Genomic DNA, 23,194 nt, shown 5'->3' with positions numbered 1-23,194 from the left:
ACCCGAGGAGATCGTCCAGAGTTTTGCAGAACATCTTCGGGAAGTGTATTCCCCCGCCATCCGCTCTGGTCGTTCGGGAAAGGCGATGGGTCCTAATGGACTCCCCATCGAACTTTATAAACTGCGCCCCGATGAAATTGCGCCATATCTTCGTGATATGTTCTCGGAATCGCGAGAGGGAGGCTCCCTTCCCCGTGACCAGCGTCTTGCGACCATAGTGGTGATTCATAAGGAAGGGAAGCCCAAGGACCGCTGCGCCTCTTATAGACCAATATCACTGCTTAATGCGGAACCTAATATTCTCGCTAAGTTGTTAGGCAATCGTGTAATAAAGGTGATCTGTGATTTGATTCATTTGGATCAGTCCGGTTTCATCCCACATCGTAATACGGCCCTGAATCTGCAACGTTTACATGGTGTTCTCGCGAGGGCTTCGTCATTGCGTGAGCCGGCCACCTTGGCCTCTCTGGATGCCACGATGGCTTTCGATACGATTGAGTGGCCATATTAGTGGGCTGTACTCGCTAAGTTTGGTTTTGGTCCTGGCTTTATTAGCTGGGTCAGGCTTCTCTATGAGGACCCGTTGGCGCAGGTGGTGGTAAATGGACGGGTTTCTGAGCCCTTTGTTCTCGGAAGGGGCACAAGACCGGGTTGTCCATTATCTCCGCTCTTGTTTGCTCTTGCTCTTGAGCCTTTTGCAGCCTGGATTAGATGGGAACCGTCGAAGTGTATACAGTGGGCCCCGGACCTAGAAGATCGTATTTCGCTTTATGCGGACGATATATTGTTGTATCTGACTTCTCCCCGGAAGTCGTTAATTGTTTTGTTTGATGTCCTCACCTCCTTTGGTAGGAACTCTGGTTTCGTCATTAATTGGACTAAGTCTTATCTATACATCCTCTCGGGAGTTGCCCCCCTATTACCACGTGATTGTCCCATCCAGGTTACACAGGCGGGCATTAAGTATCTTGGGGTTAATGTATCATTGAACCCAGTTGCCCGATATGAGCAGAACTTGCTTCCGCCGCTGACCCGGCTTAAACTGGATGTAGTACGCTGGCGCAAGCTGCCACTTTCGCCGCTTGGCTTTGCAGCACTTTTTAAGATGTCATTGCCACGATTTCTGTATGCTCTTCAGAACACCTTTGATGTGATTCCCGCGAGCTATTTTCGGACTATTGAAGGTCTCCAGAGGAAGTTGATTTGGGATGGGCGTTGCTCTCGCCAAGTTGACGCTCCCATGGTATGACGGTGGTATCGCTCTCCCTGACATCAAACGGTATTATTGGGCGTCTCCCTTGGGGGCCATTAATCATAGCATGTATGGTCCCGGATTGAACCCTGCGTTTGCCATGGACAGGTGGCTGTTGCTGGGGGGCGATTACTATAGAGCGCTTTATTCTAGACTGGATAGGAGGAAGCTCTCCGGGCCCACAAAGATTGCTGTACAGGTCTGGCACTGTGCAAATAATGCTATGGGATGGAAGGATCGCCTTACTCGTGCGACCCCACATTTCGCATCCGAGAAGCTGGGTAACTTATGGAGAACAAAAGGATTTGAGAAATGGGATATGATCGGTATCAGTAAGGTAGGTGACCTATGGGGAAAAGGCAAGATTAAAACATTTGAGAAATTAAGGGTTGAGTTTAACCTTAATGACAGGGAATATTTCCGATACGCCCAGGTTCATCATGCCCTGCATTCGGTTCTTACTGATGGTGCGGAGATTCCGGAGTCCTCTCCACTTGAGGATAGGATACTAGATGGTTATCTGCCAGATAGTACTATCTCTTTGATCTATAAAAAACTGATCAACGTTAGGACTGACCTGTTGGTGCTCCTCCGGGAGGTATGGACCCGAGACGGTCTTGAATTAGATGATGACTGGCAGTCTGCGATCTCTTCTCCCAAAGAGGTAGCGATTCCGGCCCGTTTCCGGTTTGTGCAACTCAAACTCCTGCATAGAGTGTATGTGACTGGCCCACGATTGATTAGAATGGGTTATTCAGATGATGGTGTCCTGCAGTAGCCGCCTTTTGGACTGGGGTACACAATAAGATGAAGGAGGCTACTGGTATTGATTTGCGTCCCGAGGCTAGACGCTGTCTCCTGAATGTCTGGGAACCGACTGACTATAATGTTGCACAGACGCAGTGGGCAACCCTGGGAAATATGGTGGCTAAAAGAGACATAGCGCAGCTGTGGGGATCCCATAGGCCACCCACAGTCGAGGCTTGGATGGAAAACATGGATTGGTGCATGTTTAGGGAATAAACAGTCTATGTGGAGAGGGGGAGGCCGAGGAAATGGGGCAAAATATGGGGTTATTGGAACACTTACCGGGGAGATATTTGCACTCCTCCTCTTGCGGATATACCTGAAGTACCACTTTCCCCCTGACCTTCCATTCCTCGTAATGTAATAAATGTAATCGGCTTTGTACTTGTTTCTCCCCTACTCCCGTCCCCCCAATATGATTTGTATACTTCGTTGTAGGATACTTATTCCTCCTTCCGAATTCGGACTGACATCCTATTATACTGTGTCTATTGCCTTGCTGCTGTTTACTTTTAATAAAAAGATTTACAAAAAAACACACAAAAACAAAACCAATACAAACCTTGTTAATGAGGTGCAAAGGCCAGATCCTACACCCAAAACCAGCCTCTCTCCACTTGTATTCATGGAGCCTGAATTCTATCAGTTCAGAGACTTCGATATCTCTCAGAACTGTTGGGAGAGTTTATCCAAAGCAAGAGCGGAAGCCACGAACAAGACATACAAGCTAAAATGGAAGCTATTCTGCTCATGGTGTCCACAATCTAACCTGAGAAGATTATGCCTTACCTTCTGCTGATTGCTAGATCAGGATTGGTGCATGTGTCTTGTCAAGATTCACCTTGCAGCAATCTCAAGGTACAGGCGCTCTGTCACTCTGCCCCACAAGAACAATCCAACAATTAATGAAGGGGTTGTTCAGAGCTTTCCACTGGTACGAGCTCCTCCCCCAGAATGAAATCTCAATGTGGTTCTATCTCAACTTATGAAATTCCCATTTGAACCTGTTCACAAAGCAGACCTAACATTTCTCCCCGGGAAGGTTGCTTTATTATTGGCTCTCACTTAGACTAGAACAGTCCGCGAGATACAGGCCCTTTCTGCACTCAACTGATGATTATGTGCTTCTTAGAACAACCCCAAGATTCATCCCCAAGGTTCCATGACCATTTCATCTCAATGAACCTATTGTAGTGCGTACATTTCCCCCAAATCCGGGATCTCTGTCTGGAAGGTCACTCTGTACATTGCACATTAAAAGATGTCTTTAATTCTATCTATATTGTACTAAACAGCTTTGAAAACTGATCAACTGTTGGTGTCTTATGGACAATCTCGACAGGGTAATGCAGTCGCCAAAGCAACCATCCTAAGATGGATTTCAACCACCATTCAGTATTGCCATTTGAAGGCTGGCAAACCACTCGCTGCAAAGGGGGAGCATCGTTTACAACGCGGTGTTTACACCGCAGTGCCTTTACAACGATGCCATTACAACGCAAGTCGTTACTACAACTTGCGCTGGATGGCGCTGTTGGACAAGGAATGTTGTAATTTTATATTCCAACACCTTCCCTTGGACTGGTGTTGGAATATAAAATTATAAAATTCCAAAATCCGTGCCCTCCAACGCAAGTCGTTGTAACGACTTGCGTTGTAATGCCCGCGATGGCAAGTACCGCGATCTAAAAGATACATACATCCGCTGCAAAGGCACATTCAACGAGGACAGTGTCCACTTCGACTGCTTTGCAGGCATCCTGCTGGAGAAGATATATCCTGCTGCAACGTGGAAGAGCCCCCACACATTGACGCAGCACTACTGCCTAGAATCGCCACAGAGCACTGATGAAGCTGCAAGACAGGTGGTGTTACGTCATCTGTTCCAATAGGGTGAGCCTATGTACATTGTGATTATTATAGGTTTACAGCATGATTGTTTTATCATATATGGAGCTTTTACTCAATGTTCTGGATATATAGACATGTATTAAACTGTTACCCATGTTATTAAAATATTTATCTACAATAACTGCTTACTATTGTAATTCAAGCATGTGAATCTATGAAGGGTCCAATTCTGGACATAAAAATGAGTTACTTACCTGTAACTGCAGTTCTCCAGTATTGGTATCTTTCATAGATTCACAAGCGACCCACCCTCATCCTGTGAGAGGTTGCCCTTGTAGCTCAGGAGTAGTTATTCCCACTTGGGCTTAAAAAATAATGGGGACTCCACTTCTCCTGGGAGTGTTCTAGGTGCTGTTGGTTGTAGTTCAAGTTTGTAGATAGGCTATTAAATTGACTGTTGGTTGCCATTATAGCCTATGATAGTGATGCATACTGCCTTACTATGCTACTGTGGGACTCCCACTTCGACGATGGGGAATGATTGAAGCATGTGACTCTACGAAAGATAGCAATACTGGAGAAATGCAGTTACAGGTAAGTAACTCATTTTCTTTTGCCTGTCTCCCATTTAACTGGTTTCCCATCACCCATCCCTGTGACTAATTATAGTCTTGGTCATAAAATAAAGAAAGCACTCTCTCTTTTGTACATGACTCTGATCTATACTTTCTGGCTTCTACCCTCCCTGCTTCAAAGACTGTTCTTCCCCCCACCAATTATAGGCTCTATTTCTTTCTTCGCTTTCTTTTCTGAAGTATTTGAAAGACTGTCTTTAATCAGTTAACACTATTCCTCCACGGACAACATCTACAATTGGACATTTGCAAACTCCACTCCACAGTATTTATCCTCTTCGCTGACTTCAACCATTTTCTTTTCATCCTGTTTATTGTTTGTGTTACAAAAAACTGAAGACAACCATGTCAAGACCAGGGCTGGGAGGTACATCATTGTTTTTTCTTTTGTTCTGCTCAGCTAAAGGATCATTATGTGTTGTATTCCTTAAAATATGCTTGCACACTTCTGCAATGAGTCTCCCTGAGGACTTTTTTTCTTTCCATATTGTTCCTCTACACAACCTTGCCGATACTTCATTCTGGTTTCATTCCTCTTTACATGTGGAACCCAAATCTTCTGTTAGAATCTAAGATTTTGTCATTCGAAAACAAATGTCCAGATACACAGATAACCAACCGCCTTCAAGTGCACACAACAAATTCATATTACTCTTAATTCAAGATTAATTGAATTAGTAGACCATAAACAATCAGCCACCTGGCTAGCTTGTTAAATAACATTATTTTCTTTGCTCAAGACTGATAGCCATACCTCCTTTCCTCAAGGGTGAAGAAGTTGTTTTTAACTGTAGGCTTTCCCAATTATCTTTGCCCATCCTTAAGAAGAAAGCATCTTTACAGCACCATGCTAGTGCCAGTGAAGCTGCATGCAATTTCTTTCAGTTTTTCTAAAATCATTAAGAAAGGCATTAAATGGCACTGTTAGGCTTAATTCTAATTCATGCCTGCTATAAATCCAAAACCGTGGTATCCTTTTTTTTTTTTTTATAGCTTATTTGCTTCTGTTGTAACAAAAAGAAAAATGTTGCATGGAGTTTAAAATCCTATGAAGAGACTAGACTATACAAACTTGCCTTAAAACACTTATTTTGCTCTTTGGGGATTTCATGATACAGTATCAGTCTTCTGCACTGCTCACAAGGCCTTTTACTTTCGTGCTAAATTCCAGCAGAAGTTGTCTTCTCACTGTGCTCTGACCAGAAATGTCTGATCAAGTAATACCCAGACAATCTGCCAATTACCATGTTCCAGGTAAAAGTATTTGGTAAGCCATTCTGATTTAGGGTTGCATACTCAGAAATACTCTATGTATTCTATAGCCAATCAATCAATCCATCCGCATTTGTAGAGTGCGGCACTGTCAACCCTTGGAGTATCTGGCGGCTTTGATGCGGGGTCTCAGTCGAAAAGCCTTGTCTTAACCTCATAGCTGCTATTAAACATTCCTCCCCAGTGCTGCGCTGTCCATTGGAACTAGTGCTGAATGGACGTCCAATGGTCGTGCGCAGCACTGGGGAGGTAGTGCTGCCGTCGGCCAATGCACCGAGGCAGCACTTAAGGGGTTAAGGAAACGGTGGGAAGAGGGAGCAAGCAAGCAGAATAGGCAAAACATAGGGCAGAAAAACTAGCAGAAAAGGCAAGACAGACAGCAGAAACGGGAGCAAAAAAATCGAAACAGAGCAGGAGAGGGCAACACAAAGGGTGTAAAAATGAGTAGAAAATGCAAACAGACGGCAGAAAAGGCAAGGCAGAAAATGAGCAAAACGGGAAAAACTGAGGGCAGAAAACGAGCAGAAAGCAAAATCGGGGGCAGAAAAACATGCAGAAAAGGCAAAACAGCAATAAACAAGCTTTTGACTAGGAATGTATACATTGGATTCAGTGACTCAGTGTACTGTATAGTACAACAAAGATCTTTGAAGAGGCCAAATGTTAGTATTTTTTGCAGTCAGTAATATAATTCTATTCAATTATTAATTAGATGGGTATTCATGTTGTACCACATTCATTGTTAAGTTATATATCTATATACATTTACATTCTAGACCAGACATCAATAGTTTATGAACAATTTAATTACTCTTTATTGCTTGCATAGCTATTTGTGTATTGTGTAGCCTGTGGGCTAATTCCAAGTAGCTCCGTTAACTAATGTATAGTGTTTTCATTCATCTTTTTTGTGTTATTGAACTTTGTTTACTATGAAGGATGAACAATTCTGTATAAACTTTTCTATTGTTACAGAATAACAAGGTGTCTTTTACTTTTCCACTGCACCCAAAACAATTTTACCTGTGGTTACCCTTCTTTCTACATAACCCCCAAACTTCAGAGTTCCTTTCTGAGACAGTTTTTAAATATTTAGGAAGGGGCCATGCCTCTGAGGGCTAGGGAAGATTCCCAAGACAGATCACTACTAGAGACTACTGGAAGGCACATGACCTTAACTGGACCATTCCCAGTTGCCTATTTGGGGAAGCTGCAAGCACTAACTTGGACCTTATGTACGGTTGGAGGGTGGGTGTCTTGCTGAAGTAAGGTGAGAGGACTTTTGCCTCTCTAGTCATCAGACCACAAGTGTTTACGGTTGCCTGCAAATTCCAACCTGTATTATCATAGCTTTCATTGGGAAAACACAAATTTCTCGATTATCATTTGGCTTAAGTTAAGTTTGGTTCTGACACTTCAGTAACTAGTAGTGCCAGAGAAAGTTTCTGCAACCACTGTGTAAGCTACAAAGAGAAAACCTGGAATATCAAAGCGTCAAGAATCTTGAAGAGTGAACAATTTTGAGAATGACAGTAGAATTACTCAGCCTTCCACACAAAGCTAAATAGTAATGTATCAGACTAATTATTATCAACACTATTGTCTCAGTGCGCTCTTTCTACATGCAGATGAAAGATCCAGATGCTAAGTCTTAATCAAGGAAGAAGTTATTTCATGTTAGCCCTTTCTGGCTTTAGCAGGATCATTCTAATGACAACTTGATTTTAGATACTTTGGAGCAATTACCAAATATTTCACACAAATAAAGTCTAAAGTGAAGTATGAGGCTCGCAATATTTAGTTTTTATGGCTTCCTAGTCCTAAACCCACACCAAAAACAATGGTAGTCTTCCCACCCCCCTTTCTGTGTTTATTTTGGAAAATAGAAAAAAATCTGTAACGTGATAGGTTCAGCAAAAAAAAAAAAGCTTTCCTAATGAATTGTAAATATCTGCAGATGTAGACATGTGCTAGAAGTACAATGTTAATGTTTTTACCAGAATAGTATATTTTATGTGACTGGTTTATTAAGACACAAAAAAAGATTGGAGTATGCATTTGTAAGTGAAATAAATGTGAGAATACATACAACAAGCAAATTAATTTATTCAACAGACCCAATAAATACTCAAATGTCTGTAAAATGAGAATTAAAAAAAGATTAATACAGGCAGAAATGTTTTTAAAGATTACCATAAACTGAGTGCTTTTAACATGATTTGGGGGATGAAGTCAGTATTCCTGTGTATTTCTTTGTGCACACGAATAATGTTTGTAATGAAAATGTTAAGAATTTGTAGATAATATCTTATTCCCAATTTGCTCCATATGTTTCTAATTGTTGTATATAACACCCAGAGGTGCGCGAAAGCAAGCCCGAGAGGTGTTGGGGAAGAATAATCAACATGATGGAATGTCCAGTGATGATGAGCTGCCACCACAAAAGCTTGCTGATTTCCAGAAGAATAAAAGTATGTATATAATGTCAACTATCCTAAAAACAAACCTCGCCATTTATGAGTGCTAATGCTGTATGGGAAAGTTCTCTGTGCCCATGTATTTTCTGCATATTGATAGTTTACCCTATGTGGTAGTCAGTGTAAAATTATACATTTCATTTTTTTTTTATTTGTCATATGCCTGTATTTATGTTTAGCAGAGTGATCTGAATGTGTTGTTTTTTTAGTTAAATACTTTTTATTAAAGAAGAAACACAGAAATACAAAAAATTAACATGTTCAAATATTAAAAGTAAGTGAAGTAATACAAATTAATATATATGAAAACGGTGAGATTAAAAATGAGATAACAGAAGATGACATGAACTTGTGCAGAATGATTATAATAAAACAACGAATGTCAAGGAAAATTGAACATTAAGAAAGTTAAATATTACAACTTTTTGTACACACTGGTGAATAAGAAACTACAGTAAGAAATTTTTATTATGAAAAAGGAGAAGAGAGAAAGAGAAATGGGAAAGAAAGAAAAAAAATGGGAGAAGAAATAGAAACAGATAAGAAAAGAAAAGAAAGAGAAGAAGAGGGGAAGGAAGAGGAGAGAGGGAATTATGAAAGAGGCAAGTTTGAAGATAAATAAGTAGTAAACGGTAACCATAATAAATCCGATTTGGTTTGTAAGTGAGTTGAGACATAAGAAACTGAAGCAATTCTGTGTTCATCACAAATTAAATTCCACCAATGTAAGGAGGATAATTGGAGTTGTCTTTCCAGCAGGTTAATATAACCTTAAAAGCGACAGCAATAAACAAGTCAAATAAAATAGATTTGGCGATAACCTGGTCAAAATCTGGAGACATAGTACCTAAAAATACTTTAAAGGAAGATTATATGAAAAAATCAATAAGCATTTAGACCAAATATTTTTCCAAAAAGCATTAACCTTAGGACAATAGTAAAGTAAGTGTATTAACGAACCTTCAGCAGTAAGACATGACCAACAAGAGGACGGATTTGAGTGGTTGAATTTGTGGAGAAGAGAAGGAGTAATAAGAACTCTATTATAGATAAAATATAGAGATTGTGTTATTTTTGCAGCTTTAGAGGTTTTAAACAGTTTCTGCCAAAATTTGTCCCATTGAGGTATAGATAATGTTTGGGATAAATCTTGTTCCCATTCAAGTTCAACCTTAGATTTATTGCGAGGGCATGGTACATTAGATAAGGTTTTATATATGAATGAGGCACTAGGTATAATATCAGAAGAAACATCGTATAGAGGAGTGTCAGGTGAAAAAGAGTGGGAAAGGCTGAGAGTTGAACTTCTGCAGACAATTTTGAAGAGTTGTAACTAGGACATTATATTGTTGAATACACGAATCAGGCAAATTAAAGTTTTCTTGCAATTGATTGAAAGGCAGAATCAAATCATTAGCAAACAATTGATAAACATAAAAAATGCCCTTTTCCTTCCAATGTTTGTAATAAAATGATTTGTGACAAAATTTAATGTGTCTGGTAAACCATAATGAGGAAGCTAGGAAAGATTGATATTCATCAAAAGGTTTAAAGAAAAATGTATGTAATAGGTCATGAGAATATTTCAAAATTGGGTATTGAGAAATAAAAGTACAATTGGACATAAATATCAAATTCTGATAAGGAAAATCATTTAACAGTGACCTTTCAACAGAAACCCAGGAAGGTTTAGATACATCTTGATAATCTTTAGACAAGGCATAACATTGGTGAATCAAAAATGCATTGTGATACAATCTAAAGTCAGGGAATCGGACACCCCCTTCAGATTTGGTCCGGGATAAATTGGATAGAGCAATACGAGCACGTTTATTGTTCCAAAGAAACTTAGTGCAAATAGAATTAATCTTGGAAAAATAATAATTAGGAGTTTTAATAGGTATCATTGACAAAATAAATAATACCTGGGGGACAATCATCATTTTAATTGTATCAAGTCTGCCCCACCAAGATGAAAATAAGGGAGACCAAGAGGATAGCAAATTAGTGACCTTGAGTTTCAGGGCAGTGAAATTATGGGATAATGTATCACGGATATTAGAGGAAAAACAAAGTCCTAAATATTTAAATTTGTGGGGACACCATGTTAAGTTAGTAGAATCAAACATATGTTGATAACATGAATCATTTAATGGCAAAATTTCAGTTTTGGAGATATGTCATTTGTATCTGGAAACTTGAGAGAATGATGACATTTCTTGTAAAAAATGTGGTAGAGAGGAAACTGGGTCAGACATGTAAATAAGAATATCGTCTGCATATGCAATGTGATGGGATTTTAGTTTGAAACCAGAAATCTGCGAATTAGTCGCTGAAGGAAAGGTTCCAGACATACCAAAAAGAGTAAGGGGGAAAGGGGGCAACCTTGGCGTGTGCCTCTTTGCAAACAAAAATAGGCAGAGAACAGACCATTAACAAATACACAAGCTTTTGGATCTGTGTAGAGCAATTTAACATATGAAATAAACTTGGGACCAAAACCAAACCATTGTAAAGTATGAGTCATAAAGTCCCAATTAATCCGGTCAAAAGCTTTTTCAGCATCTAATGATAGAGCTGTTAAGGGGGAAGGTTATTTTTTGCTGAGAGTGAGAATATTAGAGAACATTCTGGCATTACTCGAGGCTAAACCACATTTGACCAAACCAGTTTTGATCATAGTTGATTAAAGATATAAGGCAGAAATTCTTACAGAAGGAAGGGTCTTTATTGGGTTTGGGAATAACAATAATAAGGGCTTCTAAAAAAGAGCCAGAAGCCTTAGAATTGAATAGAAATCAATTATAAAGTTCCAGTAATTTAGGTGCAAAAATGAAAGAAAAAGTTGAAAATAATTCTACTGAAAAACCATCAGAACCAGGGGCTTTGGATTTTTTCAGGGACTTAAGAGCATCAGAGAATCAGAGATTTCTTGGAGAGAGATCTTCCTCGAGAGAGGTAAAGATATCAGGAGAGGAAGCAGGTTTAGGAATTTTTTTGGAAAAAAAATGTGAAATCTCCTTCATTTGGGTTAGTGGTTTCGGTGTATAAGTTATTATAATATTTTTTGAAAAGTCGCAATAATGCCCGAATCAGAGGAGAGGAGTTGATTGTTTGTTTGATTGATAGGACCAATATTTTTGCATTCAGATTTGATTTTTAAACAGTTTGCCAACATTCTCCTAGCTTTATTTTGGCCCCCATGATATTTGGATTTGATTTTAAGAGAATGTTGCAGGCATCTACTGTGGCGAGTTTGTTTGGAGGGGATTTATCTTTAATTCTTGTAATGAGGAGGAGGATTTAGAGGAGAAGTAATTATGTTCCAAGGTTTTAATTAGACCAAGTGTTTCTTTATATTCTTTACTCAACAATTTGTTCTTCTTAGATGAGTAAGCAATGGTAAAGTCTCTGAATGATGCTTTAAAAGGATCCCAGTTGTTGTATATTGATATATCTTAAGAGTTGTTGAGTTCGAAAAATTCCTTAATAAAAGTGGTCGCTTCTGAAATAAAGGTATGGTCAGATAAAAGATCATTATTAAATCGCCAGCGACCTTGTTTGAGTGGCGTTAGGGATGTGTCAATATATGTGGAAACAGGAGCATGGTCAGAGATAAAAATTGAACCAATTTCAGATGATTGGAGACAAGGTAATAGTGATTTGGAAATTAAAATATAATCAATACGAGACCTTGTGTGGTAAACGGGAGAGAAAAAGGTAAATTTAGAGGTGTCAGGGTTACATGTTTTCCAAGAATCAAATAAAGGACGAGAGGAAATAGCTGATTGGAATGATTTGTGGGTCTTATCAGGTTTACATTTATAATTTGAAATTCTGTCAGAGAAAGGATCTAACCAATTATTGAAATCGCCACCAATCATCACATTAGGGTTAGAGATAGACATCAATTTCATTTTTATAGTATGCCAAAAATCTGGGTCTGGTTTCACCGGACCATAAACATTGAAAAAAGTAATTAGCGTTTTGTTGATGGTAGCTTCCACTATCACCCATTGGCCATTCGAATCCCATTCTGTCGACCCAATTTGAGCATGAGTAGACTTGTGAAACAATATAGCAACACCACCATGGCAATCAATAGCTGGTGAAAAAACTATTTGATTATCCCAGTGGCGTTGGAGTTTTAAAGATTTAACATCATTACAGTGGGTTTCCTGTAAAAAAGCAACTTGAGCATTAAGTTTAGCTAAATGAAACCGTACCTTTTGACGTTTGACAGGATGACCTAGACCACGTACATTCCACGAGACGACATTAACCATGAAGTTGGATTAGGGAATGTGGAAGGAACCAGGAACATGAGACTGCATATTCAACATAAATGAAACTGTGGGACCACTGAAAAAGACAAGAAAGACACCAATTATTTTGTGATGAAAAGAGAACATTGCAAAGGACAAGACATGTAATGAACAGTAGAACCGCTAAAGAGAGAGAGTAAGAAAAATAGAAAAGAAAGAAAGGAGGGCAAGGACAGGGAGATAAAAGAAGAAGGTAAGTAGACAGATTGAGGAGGAAAATCCAGACCTACAAAAAAGAGAGACATGTGTAGAGAGAGGCATGGTGACAACGAAGAACACGGACACCCGAAAGCGAAAAAGAGCAAAAGAAGAACCTCGGAAAGAAAAGAGAACCATCAATTAGAAAATATTATTCAGATCAACCATTTGAAAAACAGATTACCAATCCTGAAGAAAAAAAAATGTTAGTTATTAGTCTCCATACTGCGAGAGGAAATGGTATTGAGAAAGAGTTTAAGTTTATCAGGATCATCAAAAGATCTTGAGCGACCATCATGTGTGATTTTGCAGAGGCACATGTGGAGAATTCCGAATTGGATGTTTAGCTGTCTCATTTGAGGGCGGAGAGCAAAAAACTCTTTGCGACGAGCATTTGTTGCATTAGAAACATCTTGTGAAATAAAAATGTTATGAACTGACCAGATAAGATGACGTTTAAGTCTCACCGCCTTCAAGATGTGCATTAGTTCAGTAAATTCCAGAAAGAGCATTATGATCCCACATGGTTTATTTGACATAGGATTTAAACGACCCAGACGATGTGCTCTCTGAATATTTAGAGGAGATGGTGATGGTTGCAGCTCCAAAAGTTCAGGAAGAAACTTCTGTAAAAAAGCCACCAGATTAGAAACTTCAATATTTTTCGGTAATCCGTAAAGGTGGAGATTGTTTCTGCGATTACGATCTTCAAGGTCCTCAGCGTGGACTTTTAACTTGTGGATTTCTAATTCAAGTAATGGAATCTTCGACGACACATCTTGAATGTCACTAACCTGTTGTTCAAGTTCAAGCACCTTCCCTTCCATGACAATCCATCTTTCTTCAATCAGTTTTAATTTTTCATTAGTAGTTGACATAAATGGTTGAAGACCACGAACTTCATCAAGTATAGAGTCCAAAACTGGATTATGTGAGGAGAGAATAGGTGAAGGCGGGTCATTTATATGCCTTTCAGGTTTTGTACCAGTGGAGGAGGATGTAGCTGAATTAAGGTCGTTTGCCATTGCTGAATACTGAGAGAAAGTCCGTGGTAATCAAAGACTGATATTGAGAAAAGTCAGAATTGCATGTAAAATCACTTCTTATGTTGAGGAAGAGAAAGAACATTAAAAAAATTACCACATATAACAGCACTTGAGGCCTTCAAAACTGCATGAATAACCAATAGTGAAAAATAAACTATGGTTATGCAAAGGTACAGGCAAAACTAATCTGAAAAAGAAAACCGACCCGCACTGTCACCACATAAAAACCAAAAAGATGATGGTAAAATGACCCAGAGATAGAATAAATAAGGATCAATGCATGAATTGGGGAAATAAAGCATGCATAATAGCCCATATTATCACCTTTGTGAGGAAAAGAGCTCTCATTAAAGACACAGGTGGCAGAAAAAACGGGTGAACATGCCATAATACCAGCAATATTAATGAACAGGCAATGTTCCAGGCGTACAGGATCCCAACTCTGAGGAAATCATTTGAAGAAGCTGCAGCAGAAGTCACATTATAGCATTGGAGATAAAAAACGGCAGGAATGAACGAGCGCCGCGATGTAAAATGGCGGCCGCTCACATTACGTTTAAGAGAAATTGCCGCATGGGATGAAGGAACGCTCGCCAAGACACTCCCAGAGACTCACCCCGCCTTCATAAGCTGCGGAAGGAATAAAATGCGGTCAAAAGAGGCTCCTGAATCGGGAAAGAGCTCACTCGTGATCCGCCATGTTGCTTCGGCGGTCAAGCCATGCCCCCCCCCCCCCCCCCCCCCCCCTGAATGTGTTCTTTGAACTGGGCTGCCTCTTAAATTAAGATTTCAAGGCCTGCGTAGATCTGAGTATGTCTATAAATATTTCTCTTTCAATGACATTTGTGAAATGCCACCATCAAAACCGTAGCTTTACATATGGCGACTCTAGCTTGAATTTACTGTAGGCTTCTTGCCACATATGTTTTTAGGTGCCCATGATTGGAATACATTGGTTTAGAAGCATTGAAATGTAACCCTTCTTTCATCCACTTCACTCTTCAATAGTAGCTAGATTAAGCAGTTGAGGCTTAGTTCAGGAGATGGTAGTGAGTTTTGGAGTGCAGATATTGCTTGATAAGTTAGTTCAGACAATAAAGTTGTTGCCTAATCGGTGCCAAAGCTTTTTAAAATAATAGATCTTTATTTCAAGGTGGTAAAGTAGGGCTGGTAAAACGTAAAATGACCAGGTAGCCTTTTGGAACTAAAATGCAAACCCAAACAATTTCTTAGCACTATGTCGTGATCCCCGATAATCAAAATAATATTGTAATCTGCCGGTAATGTGTCCCATTGTCTCAAGTTTGTAAATCCTAGACCAGCTTCAGAAATCTTCAAAACTCCAAAAACTTTACTGATAAGTGAACTTGGATTCCTTCATCATAAGATTATTTGCTTTTAGTTGACAAAATAAACTGATCATAAAATCAGAAATTTGTATCGATTTATATTGTAAAACCTTGTAGTGTTTTGGCTTGGACCTACATACTGAAACGTTGCATATTGGCCAAAGGTGTGGTCAGAGTGATTTTGATATACTAGTAGCGCCCCGCCCTGAACACCCTATTTATTGGCTTTTCTGTGATCAGGTTAAGAAGTATGTGTGGTATTGGTAAGTATCCTATTAGATCAAATGTTGACATTGATGAGTACATGAGTAAAGCAGGGAAGGTAAAGAAAGAAGAGTGGATATTAAAGGCAAGTGAGAAAGGGCAGTCTTCAGTCAGGGCTCTGGTCCGGATCAGTCCAAATACAATGCTTCATGTAGAAAGTTGAATTTGTTAGAACCTTAAGCACCAATCATTCATCCAAGAATGAGCAGCTGTATTTGAGCTTCAGGGACTTTCAACGGAGTTCAGTGGATCTCTGAACTCTGCTCTACAAGGTCTATGAGGATGAATCCATAATTGCTTAATTTTGTGGCTTTTCCATGTTCAGGAAAGAGAAAACTTATTTCGAATTTTGCCTAAAGTGCTGCCCAAAGTTCCATAAATACATATGCACAAAACGTGTAATTTGTTCCTTCCGTGATTCTCGAAGACCAGTCTTTTGTGTGTTTCAGTTCTATGGCACAGAACCTAGCAAGAAAACTACTAGCTACTCTATGCAATGATATCTGGACATGGACTGAGTTGAAGCCATTCCCAAGAAACTGCACAACCTATCTGGTCACTGTGTTCAAAACAAAGCACTATGATATTTCAGCTATTTTCGTTTCTTGAATGTAACTTGAGGTGGTGAATAGGACAATAGCCAGACTCATACATTATACTAGCTTAAAACCATTCCCTTGCATCAAAGAATGCACCTCGAGCTGAGCAGTCATTAGTAACAAAAAAGTACAGAACGGGATTTAAAAAAATGGCAACATGCCACTGATATGCAATCTGCCACCGGTAATATGATGGGCATGGTGGCCTCACACTTTCTGAACCAAAATATGAATTTCAAACAACAAAGGACCAGATGAACGACCGTTTTTTTTGCGATCACAAATGGGCCCGTTTGCGATCACAAAATAGGACGTCGGTATGCTATTTTGCGATTCGGTGACTCACAAAATAGTGTTTGAGAGTCGCTATTAGGAAGGAGCATGACAAGGGCCTCCCTTCCAAATAGGGAGTAAGAATGGGTTGGAATTGTTTTGCGACCACATTTGCGATCTCAAAACACTCGCAGTGGTGGAAGCGATTAGTGTGGTTGTCCACCCGGAAACAATGACTAAGGACATTTGTGAAGTGGGTGTGAGCTGAGTGCAGGGTGCAGCAGATTGTTATAGAGTAGGGCAGGCCAGGTCGGCAGAATGGCAGAACGGACTGGATCATAGTGGAAGTCAGTTTACAGCAGGAAAGCGAGGACCCTGATGTAAAGCAGGATTTGGATCAAAGGATGGTTAATCACTAAGTATGAACATGATTATGATGATGTGCCACATGCGTCCGTGCTTATTTAATATGTTCTTTTCTCTGGCCTCTTGCCATATACATACAGATGGCGAAATGTACTTAGCTGTAGCATGCTTCTCTCTTTTTGTTTGAGGGAAGCCTTTCACAGGCACCAGACTTGGTCTGAAATTTGTTCTTAGACATGGCTCTACACCACTGACGTTAAGAAGCTCCTGACTGAGAGGCAGGGTAACTTCCTTCATACTCCCAAAAAGTGACTTATCAGTAGTATAAATGAAGCTTGAGCATTTGCGCCATCCGTTCTTTAGTTTATGTGCCTCCACAGACACTGTTTTTTTTAGAAACCACTACAGATTTTCCCTTTATTTTTTTCTTTGCTGCGTGAAAGCTAGGTTTTAGGGGCTCCTTAAATGAAGAGACAGTCAAAAATAATTTGCTGTCACAACATGCACAATAGGTCACTGATGAGAATTTTGTTTTAAGGCAGGCTAAGTCGGCCTAATAGATTGCCCCTTGATTGAATTTCTTCATCATTGCTTAAAAAACGTAGTTCAGATTGAAGGTTTTTCAACCGTTTGTGCCATTCCTAGTGTTTCGATGTTGTGCAGAAGGGCATGAAACTGAATAAATAGAATTCCCAGGTTTATTGCAATCTGTTTGGAGCCAGTGTTAAAAGGTGTCTGGAGTGAAATTTGTGAGTAGACCTGCCTGTAAAGATGGATCCCAGCTCAATGTTATTGCAACACTAGCTTATTCACTTCAGAAGAATAAATTGCCTTAATTCCAGAAAACGGCTCCAAATGAGGCCTCAGGACAGAAGATCCAACCAGAATCATTTCAGCAATGTACACATTTGTCCCCGGAATCGGCAGTAATGGGTGTAATGATTCGGGAATCTCAATAAAGCGTTCGACATGTTGTGCAAAGAGATGCTGTTAACTTTTCTGGATTCCATGACAGCTTATTGTTAAACAATAGTCCAAAGTAGTAATAATAGTTTGTTGGAGAAAGACCTATTTTGTTCGGTATCTAAAAGCCCTTACAATATACTTTACCAAACATGATGAGTTTGCTTTCATCATATATAAATGTTAACTTGTTTTATTCTGTGTATATATAGCTAATGTATTATGAATGTTTTGCATGCCTGCAGTCAAAAGTTAATAAATATGCTGAACATAGAGCACAGATGCATTTGTTTCGTAATGCAGGGGGTTGCAAAGCACCTTTCACGAGGAAGGCATCAAACTTCTTGGAAAAATGTTGAATAAATATGGGGTAAAAATGCAACCTTAGCAAGCATAGAATGGCAATAGATCTTATTGTTTGTCTTTTTTTGCAGAAGATTATTATTATGCTTTTTTGCAGAGGAAACTTATGCCAAGGGATTGGAGTAAAGCTCTGTTGGGACAGAAAAATCCTCTGCGTAGTAAACAACTTGTAACCCTGCCCTGAGTGCCCAACTATACTGTTGCACGGATCCCTAATGCTGATTTTATTTTTTTCATTGGCAAACATGGATCATGTGTGTGCGCCATGACATAGGCCTTTCTCACTGACTGCAGTCTTGTTGAACCGGGACGGGCACCCAAAGTCATACCCTCAATTAGTGTAAGGTTACCTCCTTCACCAAGAATTAAGCAGCACGAGTGTGGGGTGGCAGCATACGAGTGTAGTGATCAGTAGTAGTGAACAGGACCTTTTTACCCTGTGTCACTGTAGTGAGGTCTACAGGCTTATTTACCTTTTTTTAAGTACTGCTGCTGTGGTCTTGACTTACTCTTGGTCTACATCAGGTAACTGGAGTGCTGGGCAGGAGTAGTGACTGTGCTGAATGTATGTGAACCTAGGAAGGGTATAGCACAGGGATAGATCAATAAAGTGTGGGACTAGTGCATGTGTAAGTGTATATATGCCTGTGAGGAATACATGATATGAAAGATGTAGTGCTGTGCAGTGCATGAGTAAGGAAAGCATGTGCTGGGTGTTTGTATGCTTGGGTAAAGGAGAATACCTGAAGGGTGAAGTGCTGTGCAGCGTGCACATGGTGAGTGTGTTTTCAAATGGCACACCATGGTATAATATAGAAAGCCACATTAGTGAGAAGTGTATGCAGACTGAATGTATGTGCTGAATGCATGAGTGTCTGTAGTTGCGCAATGCATGGAGGTGATCATACTAGAGAGAACGTGTACTGTGAATCTACACTGAGTGCAAGTGTGTCTGCAATAGTAAATTATATGGAGGACCCTGGGTTCCATTTAGGGAAGCCCAGGCCTGCCTGGTTAAGACATGCGGAGGAGAGGAATCCCCCCAGACATGTGTATTGCTGCATTCCTGTGAGATGAGTGGGACACACACTGGAGGAAGGGGCTCTCCCATTACACTTCAAAATGTTGCTTTTTGATTCAGTGATGGATCTCAAGGAAGAGGCATGGACACATCTTTGGAACTTAGATGTGGCTGATAAGGGAACAATAAAGTGTAGGGCTGGGAGCCTGGGATTAAGCTTTCGATGCACATATCACTGTGGCTGACATCCAGGTGTGAACTTTGGCCACTCCTATGAATTGTGTTGTGGATCAATCTGCTTCGAAGTCTTGTGTGTTGTCATGCATCCTTTCAGGAGGAAAGGAGAAATGTACACTTAAAAAAAAAACAGAACCCCAATATAAACTTCAAAGACTCAGACCCTAAATCACATTTGGTATTTGGAAAAGGACTGTAAGAAGGGGAGATTGAGACCAAAAACTTTGACATCTGCCAAGCAGCCAGAGGGGCTGTGTGACTAGGGATAACTCTGCAAGACAACTGCCTCTGAACTGGATGTAGGGTTAAGGCCAGCTGCTTTCCCTGTTGAGTGAGGGAACATCACCCAGGGAATACCAAGATCACCTGTCCTGGAGCCTAGAGTACCAACGCCTGCCTGCCTGCATGCCAAGGCCAGTGTGCTCTGTGAGAAAGAGGAGAGCAATGGAGAGAGTGAGATCTAGTGTGGAGCCTTTTTTTTTGTTTTTATATTTTTTTGTTGCTAGTAAACAAATCAGGATCATTGTAAATGTAAATGTATTTGAGCTTATATAGCGCACAGCTACCCGCAGTGGGTGTCCCAGCGCTTGCTTAGGGAACCCGTCCTGGTATTCCCCTGTGAGATAGCCCTGGCAGGGTATCCACAAGGTGAAAGCCAGGCATCCCGCCGCGAGGGGCCGTTGTGGAGATTAAGCAAGCTATTGCCCAGAGTCGCAGAGTGTGAACCCGTGAGTCGAGAAGGCACCGAAGCAAGAATTATCAAGTCTGTGGAATTTTTTAGCCCAAGACCCGCCGATGCGGGGAATTGAACCCTGGTCCAGGGCCGATCTCAGCTTCCGGGTCTGCTGCCTCTAACCCCTGAGCCACACTTCTCCACAATGCATTGTACATGTATTGTTTCTGAAACATCGGTAATTATGTGATCACACCGCCATGGGTCCCATTGGTACAGTTCCTATAACACAGGGTGGCAAATTGCAGGCATCTTATATCAGCAAATCTCCTGTGCTGACCCAGTCCTCCTTTCAGATGCAACCTTTCAGACAAACCCGGCGGGTGGGCTTCACCTCATATTGCCTGACCGCTAGCCACTTCTGTGCTATTGCAGGAGCGATTCATCTATAGTTGCTATCTTCCCATCACATTACTACTTGTTATTTTTTTGTTTTTTACCAAACAAAACATTTAAACTTATAGTTGCTATCGATAGTGTCTGGCGGTAACGGCATCCTCCCACTCATTATACTTGTGTGTCTTTGGTTGAGGGTCAAAAGAGGTTTTTACATGTTGCAGTGTCCCTTACACCCTGTCCCTGTCCCCTTTCGGGGTGTGTCTGAGTGGGTGGAGTGTGATGCAATATGAGCTAAAGTGGGTAGCGGTCTATTGAAAAACTACATAATTAATCTACTGGGTCTCCGAGGCATCGGAACGTAAGCCAGCTGGCAACCGGCATGTTGTAGACCAGGAAGTGTTGCCTCATTGGAGCGGGGGTGGAGCAGAGGGAGGGGGGGAAGAAACTGGATTTGTATTCATTGTTAAGACATGGAAGAGGGGGGAAAGCCCGCTGGGGGGTTCACTCTGTGTGGATGACCGGGTCCCGTACTTTGGGCGATCAGTGTTGCTCCCTCCAATGTGGTCTATCCCCTGAGTACTCTCCCACATAATTCAGCAGGTCTCTAAATATCGGACCGCGCATAGGCGGCGGTATTCCGGTACCCCTCCTCCCACCTCCCCATTCGCAGAGATCCGTCCTCCATTTTTCTGGGAGGGGGACTGTGGCTAGCTTCCAGTGGATGGCTATGCGGCGTTTCGCCAACACCAGCCCAAGCATGTTAAATTTATGCTACATGTGGGCTGTGGCTCTGGGGACCTGCAGTACCCCCAGCAGGCAGTGGTTGACTGATGGCTCAATTGGGAGCTTTGTTGCCCTCCACAGGGCTCCAGTAAGAGCGGATCCTGGGACAATCCCAGGTCACATGCACGAAATGAACAGGGGTGGCACTGCATCTCAGGCACTTAAGTGAGTGTGATGGGTCAAACTTGGATAAGTGCAGGGGAGTCGGGTAGGTGCGGTGGAGATAGTTGAACTGTGTAAGCTTGAACCGGCCATTGCTCGAGAGATCCTGGCCTTTCACGAATGTGCGTTTTAATTCCCCTTCTGTTAATGACACAGGTAGATCCTCCTTCCACCTGTCCCGGGTCACTGTTAAGTCGGTTCTACGATCTGTCTTCAGGGCCTTGTATAGTCAGGATATTAATCCTCGGAAGGAATCTGGATCTAGGATTGTACACAAAGTGCTTGATTCCGCTGGCTCGTTCGGAAACATAATCTAGATTTCGCGGATCGTGCTGGTTATCTTCGCATCTAGGAGGAAGTGGCCTTCCGGAACCCGTAGTGTTATTTGCAGCCTCAAAGGACAGGAAGGAGTCATTGAGGTAAAGGTCCCCCTCCGAGGTGCAGCCACCCTCACACCAACGGGCAACAACCATGACTGATTGTATATGGCAAAAACTAGGAAGCACTTTGGGGGAGGGCGCGGGGATAGGGGGCCCTCCGCTGCACAAGGGTGAAGTGTGGAGCCTTACTGTGAGGACTACCTGTGTGAGGATTGGGGTTGCACAGATGAGGATTGTTTTTGGTGACCCCATTATACAAAGAGAGGGCTGCCATAGAATTCGTGTGCAGCAAGCACTGTGTGGGGCGTGCCTAGCTAGCCCTTATTGCTCCGTAGTGGTGACCCCATATGCCAGATGGGGCCACCGTGGAAATATTTGTGTGACCAGCATGCCAGGACTCATGAACGCCTTAGCAGTGACACCGTGCAACAGGAGTAGCTGACGTGGTGTGGGCGATTGCCCTGGAAGAATCTACTTTGTATCTGGAGGTACTGCCGCAACCCGGAGCGTCTGCCAGTACTAACAGCCAAGGATTTTGTGCCGAAGCCCGGCACTAGAGTAAGGCTGTGACCAGTGGGCCAAGCTTTTCAACAAACAGGGCCACTGTATCATCCGACACAATCTTTGTGCTCCCTGAAGCTGACAGTGGTTCCAACAACTAAGAGGAACAAGCTTTGGCATAGCCAATAGGTCTCGCCTTTGGAACCTTATAAGTGTTTAGCCGTGCAACAGTTGATGTTGCTGCACCTAGGATATTGTGCTGCATAACTAAATCCTTATAAGGTCCCAAAAGCAAGACCTATTGGCTATGCAACCACCAGTCCCACTGGGGCAGTGAAGGGGGCGCAAAATAGTGGAGCAAGAGCATGACGCCTGCCCAAGGGTCTGATTCACACAGCGCGGCATTCGTGAAGCAGGCCACGCTCACCTTGAAAGTAAAAAAGAACAAAAAAAGTAGGCACTTCCCGCGAGTGGTGCGCGCGCGTGAAATCTGACACAACAGATGGCACATTGCGCGCCGCTGCTCGTAACCGTAAGTCGTAGGCCATGGGCGGATATATTTCCTGGGAAAGGTGGGACATTCACCCGCCTTTGCCCAATTGTGTGCTGTCTTTTTACAAAGACGCACGCAAAGCCCAATAGAAAAAATGCTCCCAAAAAAAATACATGCATGCGCGTGTGATAAGTCCAGAGTGATTCCAAGAGGTCGTTTCCCTAGAGCAGCGCATGCGTGCTGCGCTAGGCTCGACCTAAAAAGGACTTTGGCATTATGATGCTTTGTCAATAGGGAATACAGTTTAGGTCTACAGAATAGAAACTGCCAAGCCAGAAAGGATTAGAAACATTTTACAACTGTTTTAGTTAAAAGAGAAAGAATTAAAGATGTTATGTGATGTTGTCAATCCGTAGCATGTCTCATTCGCTAGAAGATGACCTCTACTGGCACAGAGTGTAAACCTAATCCGGCTTGAAGTTCGCCTGTCCCAATTATAGGAACT

At 41.5% G+C, this 23,194-nt stretch overlaps 1 protein-coding gene across 1 annotated transcript in view; it reads left to right on the top strand.

Annotated features, from left to right (window-relative positions):
• GCFC2 (GC-rich sequence DNA-binding factor 2) overlaps positions 1–23,194 on the top strand; it is a 338,027-nt gene that overhangs the window by 193,221 nt on the left and 121,612 nt on the right. Inside the window, exon 10 of the mRNA XM_086926254.1 lies at positions 8,176–8,288. Within this exon, the coding sequence (XP_086782380.1) occupies positions 8,176–8,288 (113 nt within the window). The remainder of the gene's footprint in view (positions 1–8,175; positions 8,289–23,194) is intronic.

This window comes from Lissotriton vulgaris, chromosome 6, assembly GCF_964263255.1.
Source record: "Lissotriton vulgaris chromosome 6, aLisVul1.2, whole genome shotgun sequence".
NCBI lineage: Eukaryota > Metazoa > Chordata > Amphibia > Caudata > Salamandridae > Lissotriton > Lissotriton vulgaris.
The sequence above is the reverse complement of the archived record's forward strand: the minus strand, read 5'-3'. Positions and strand labels throughout refer to the sequence as shown.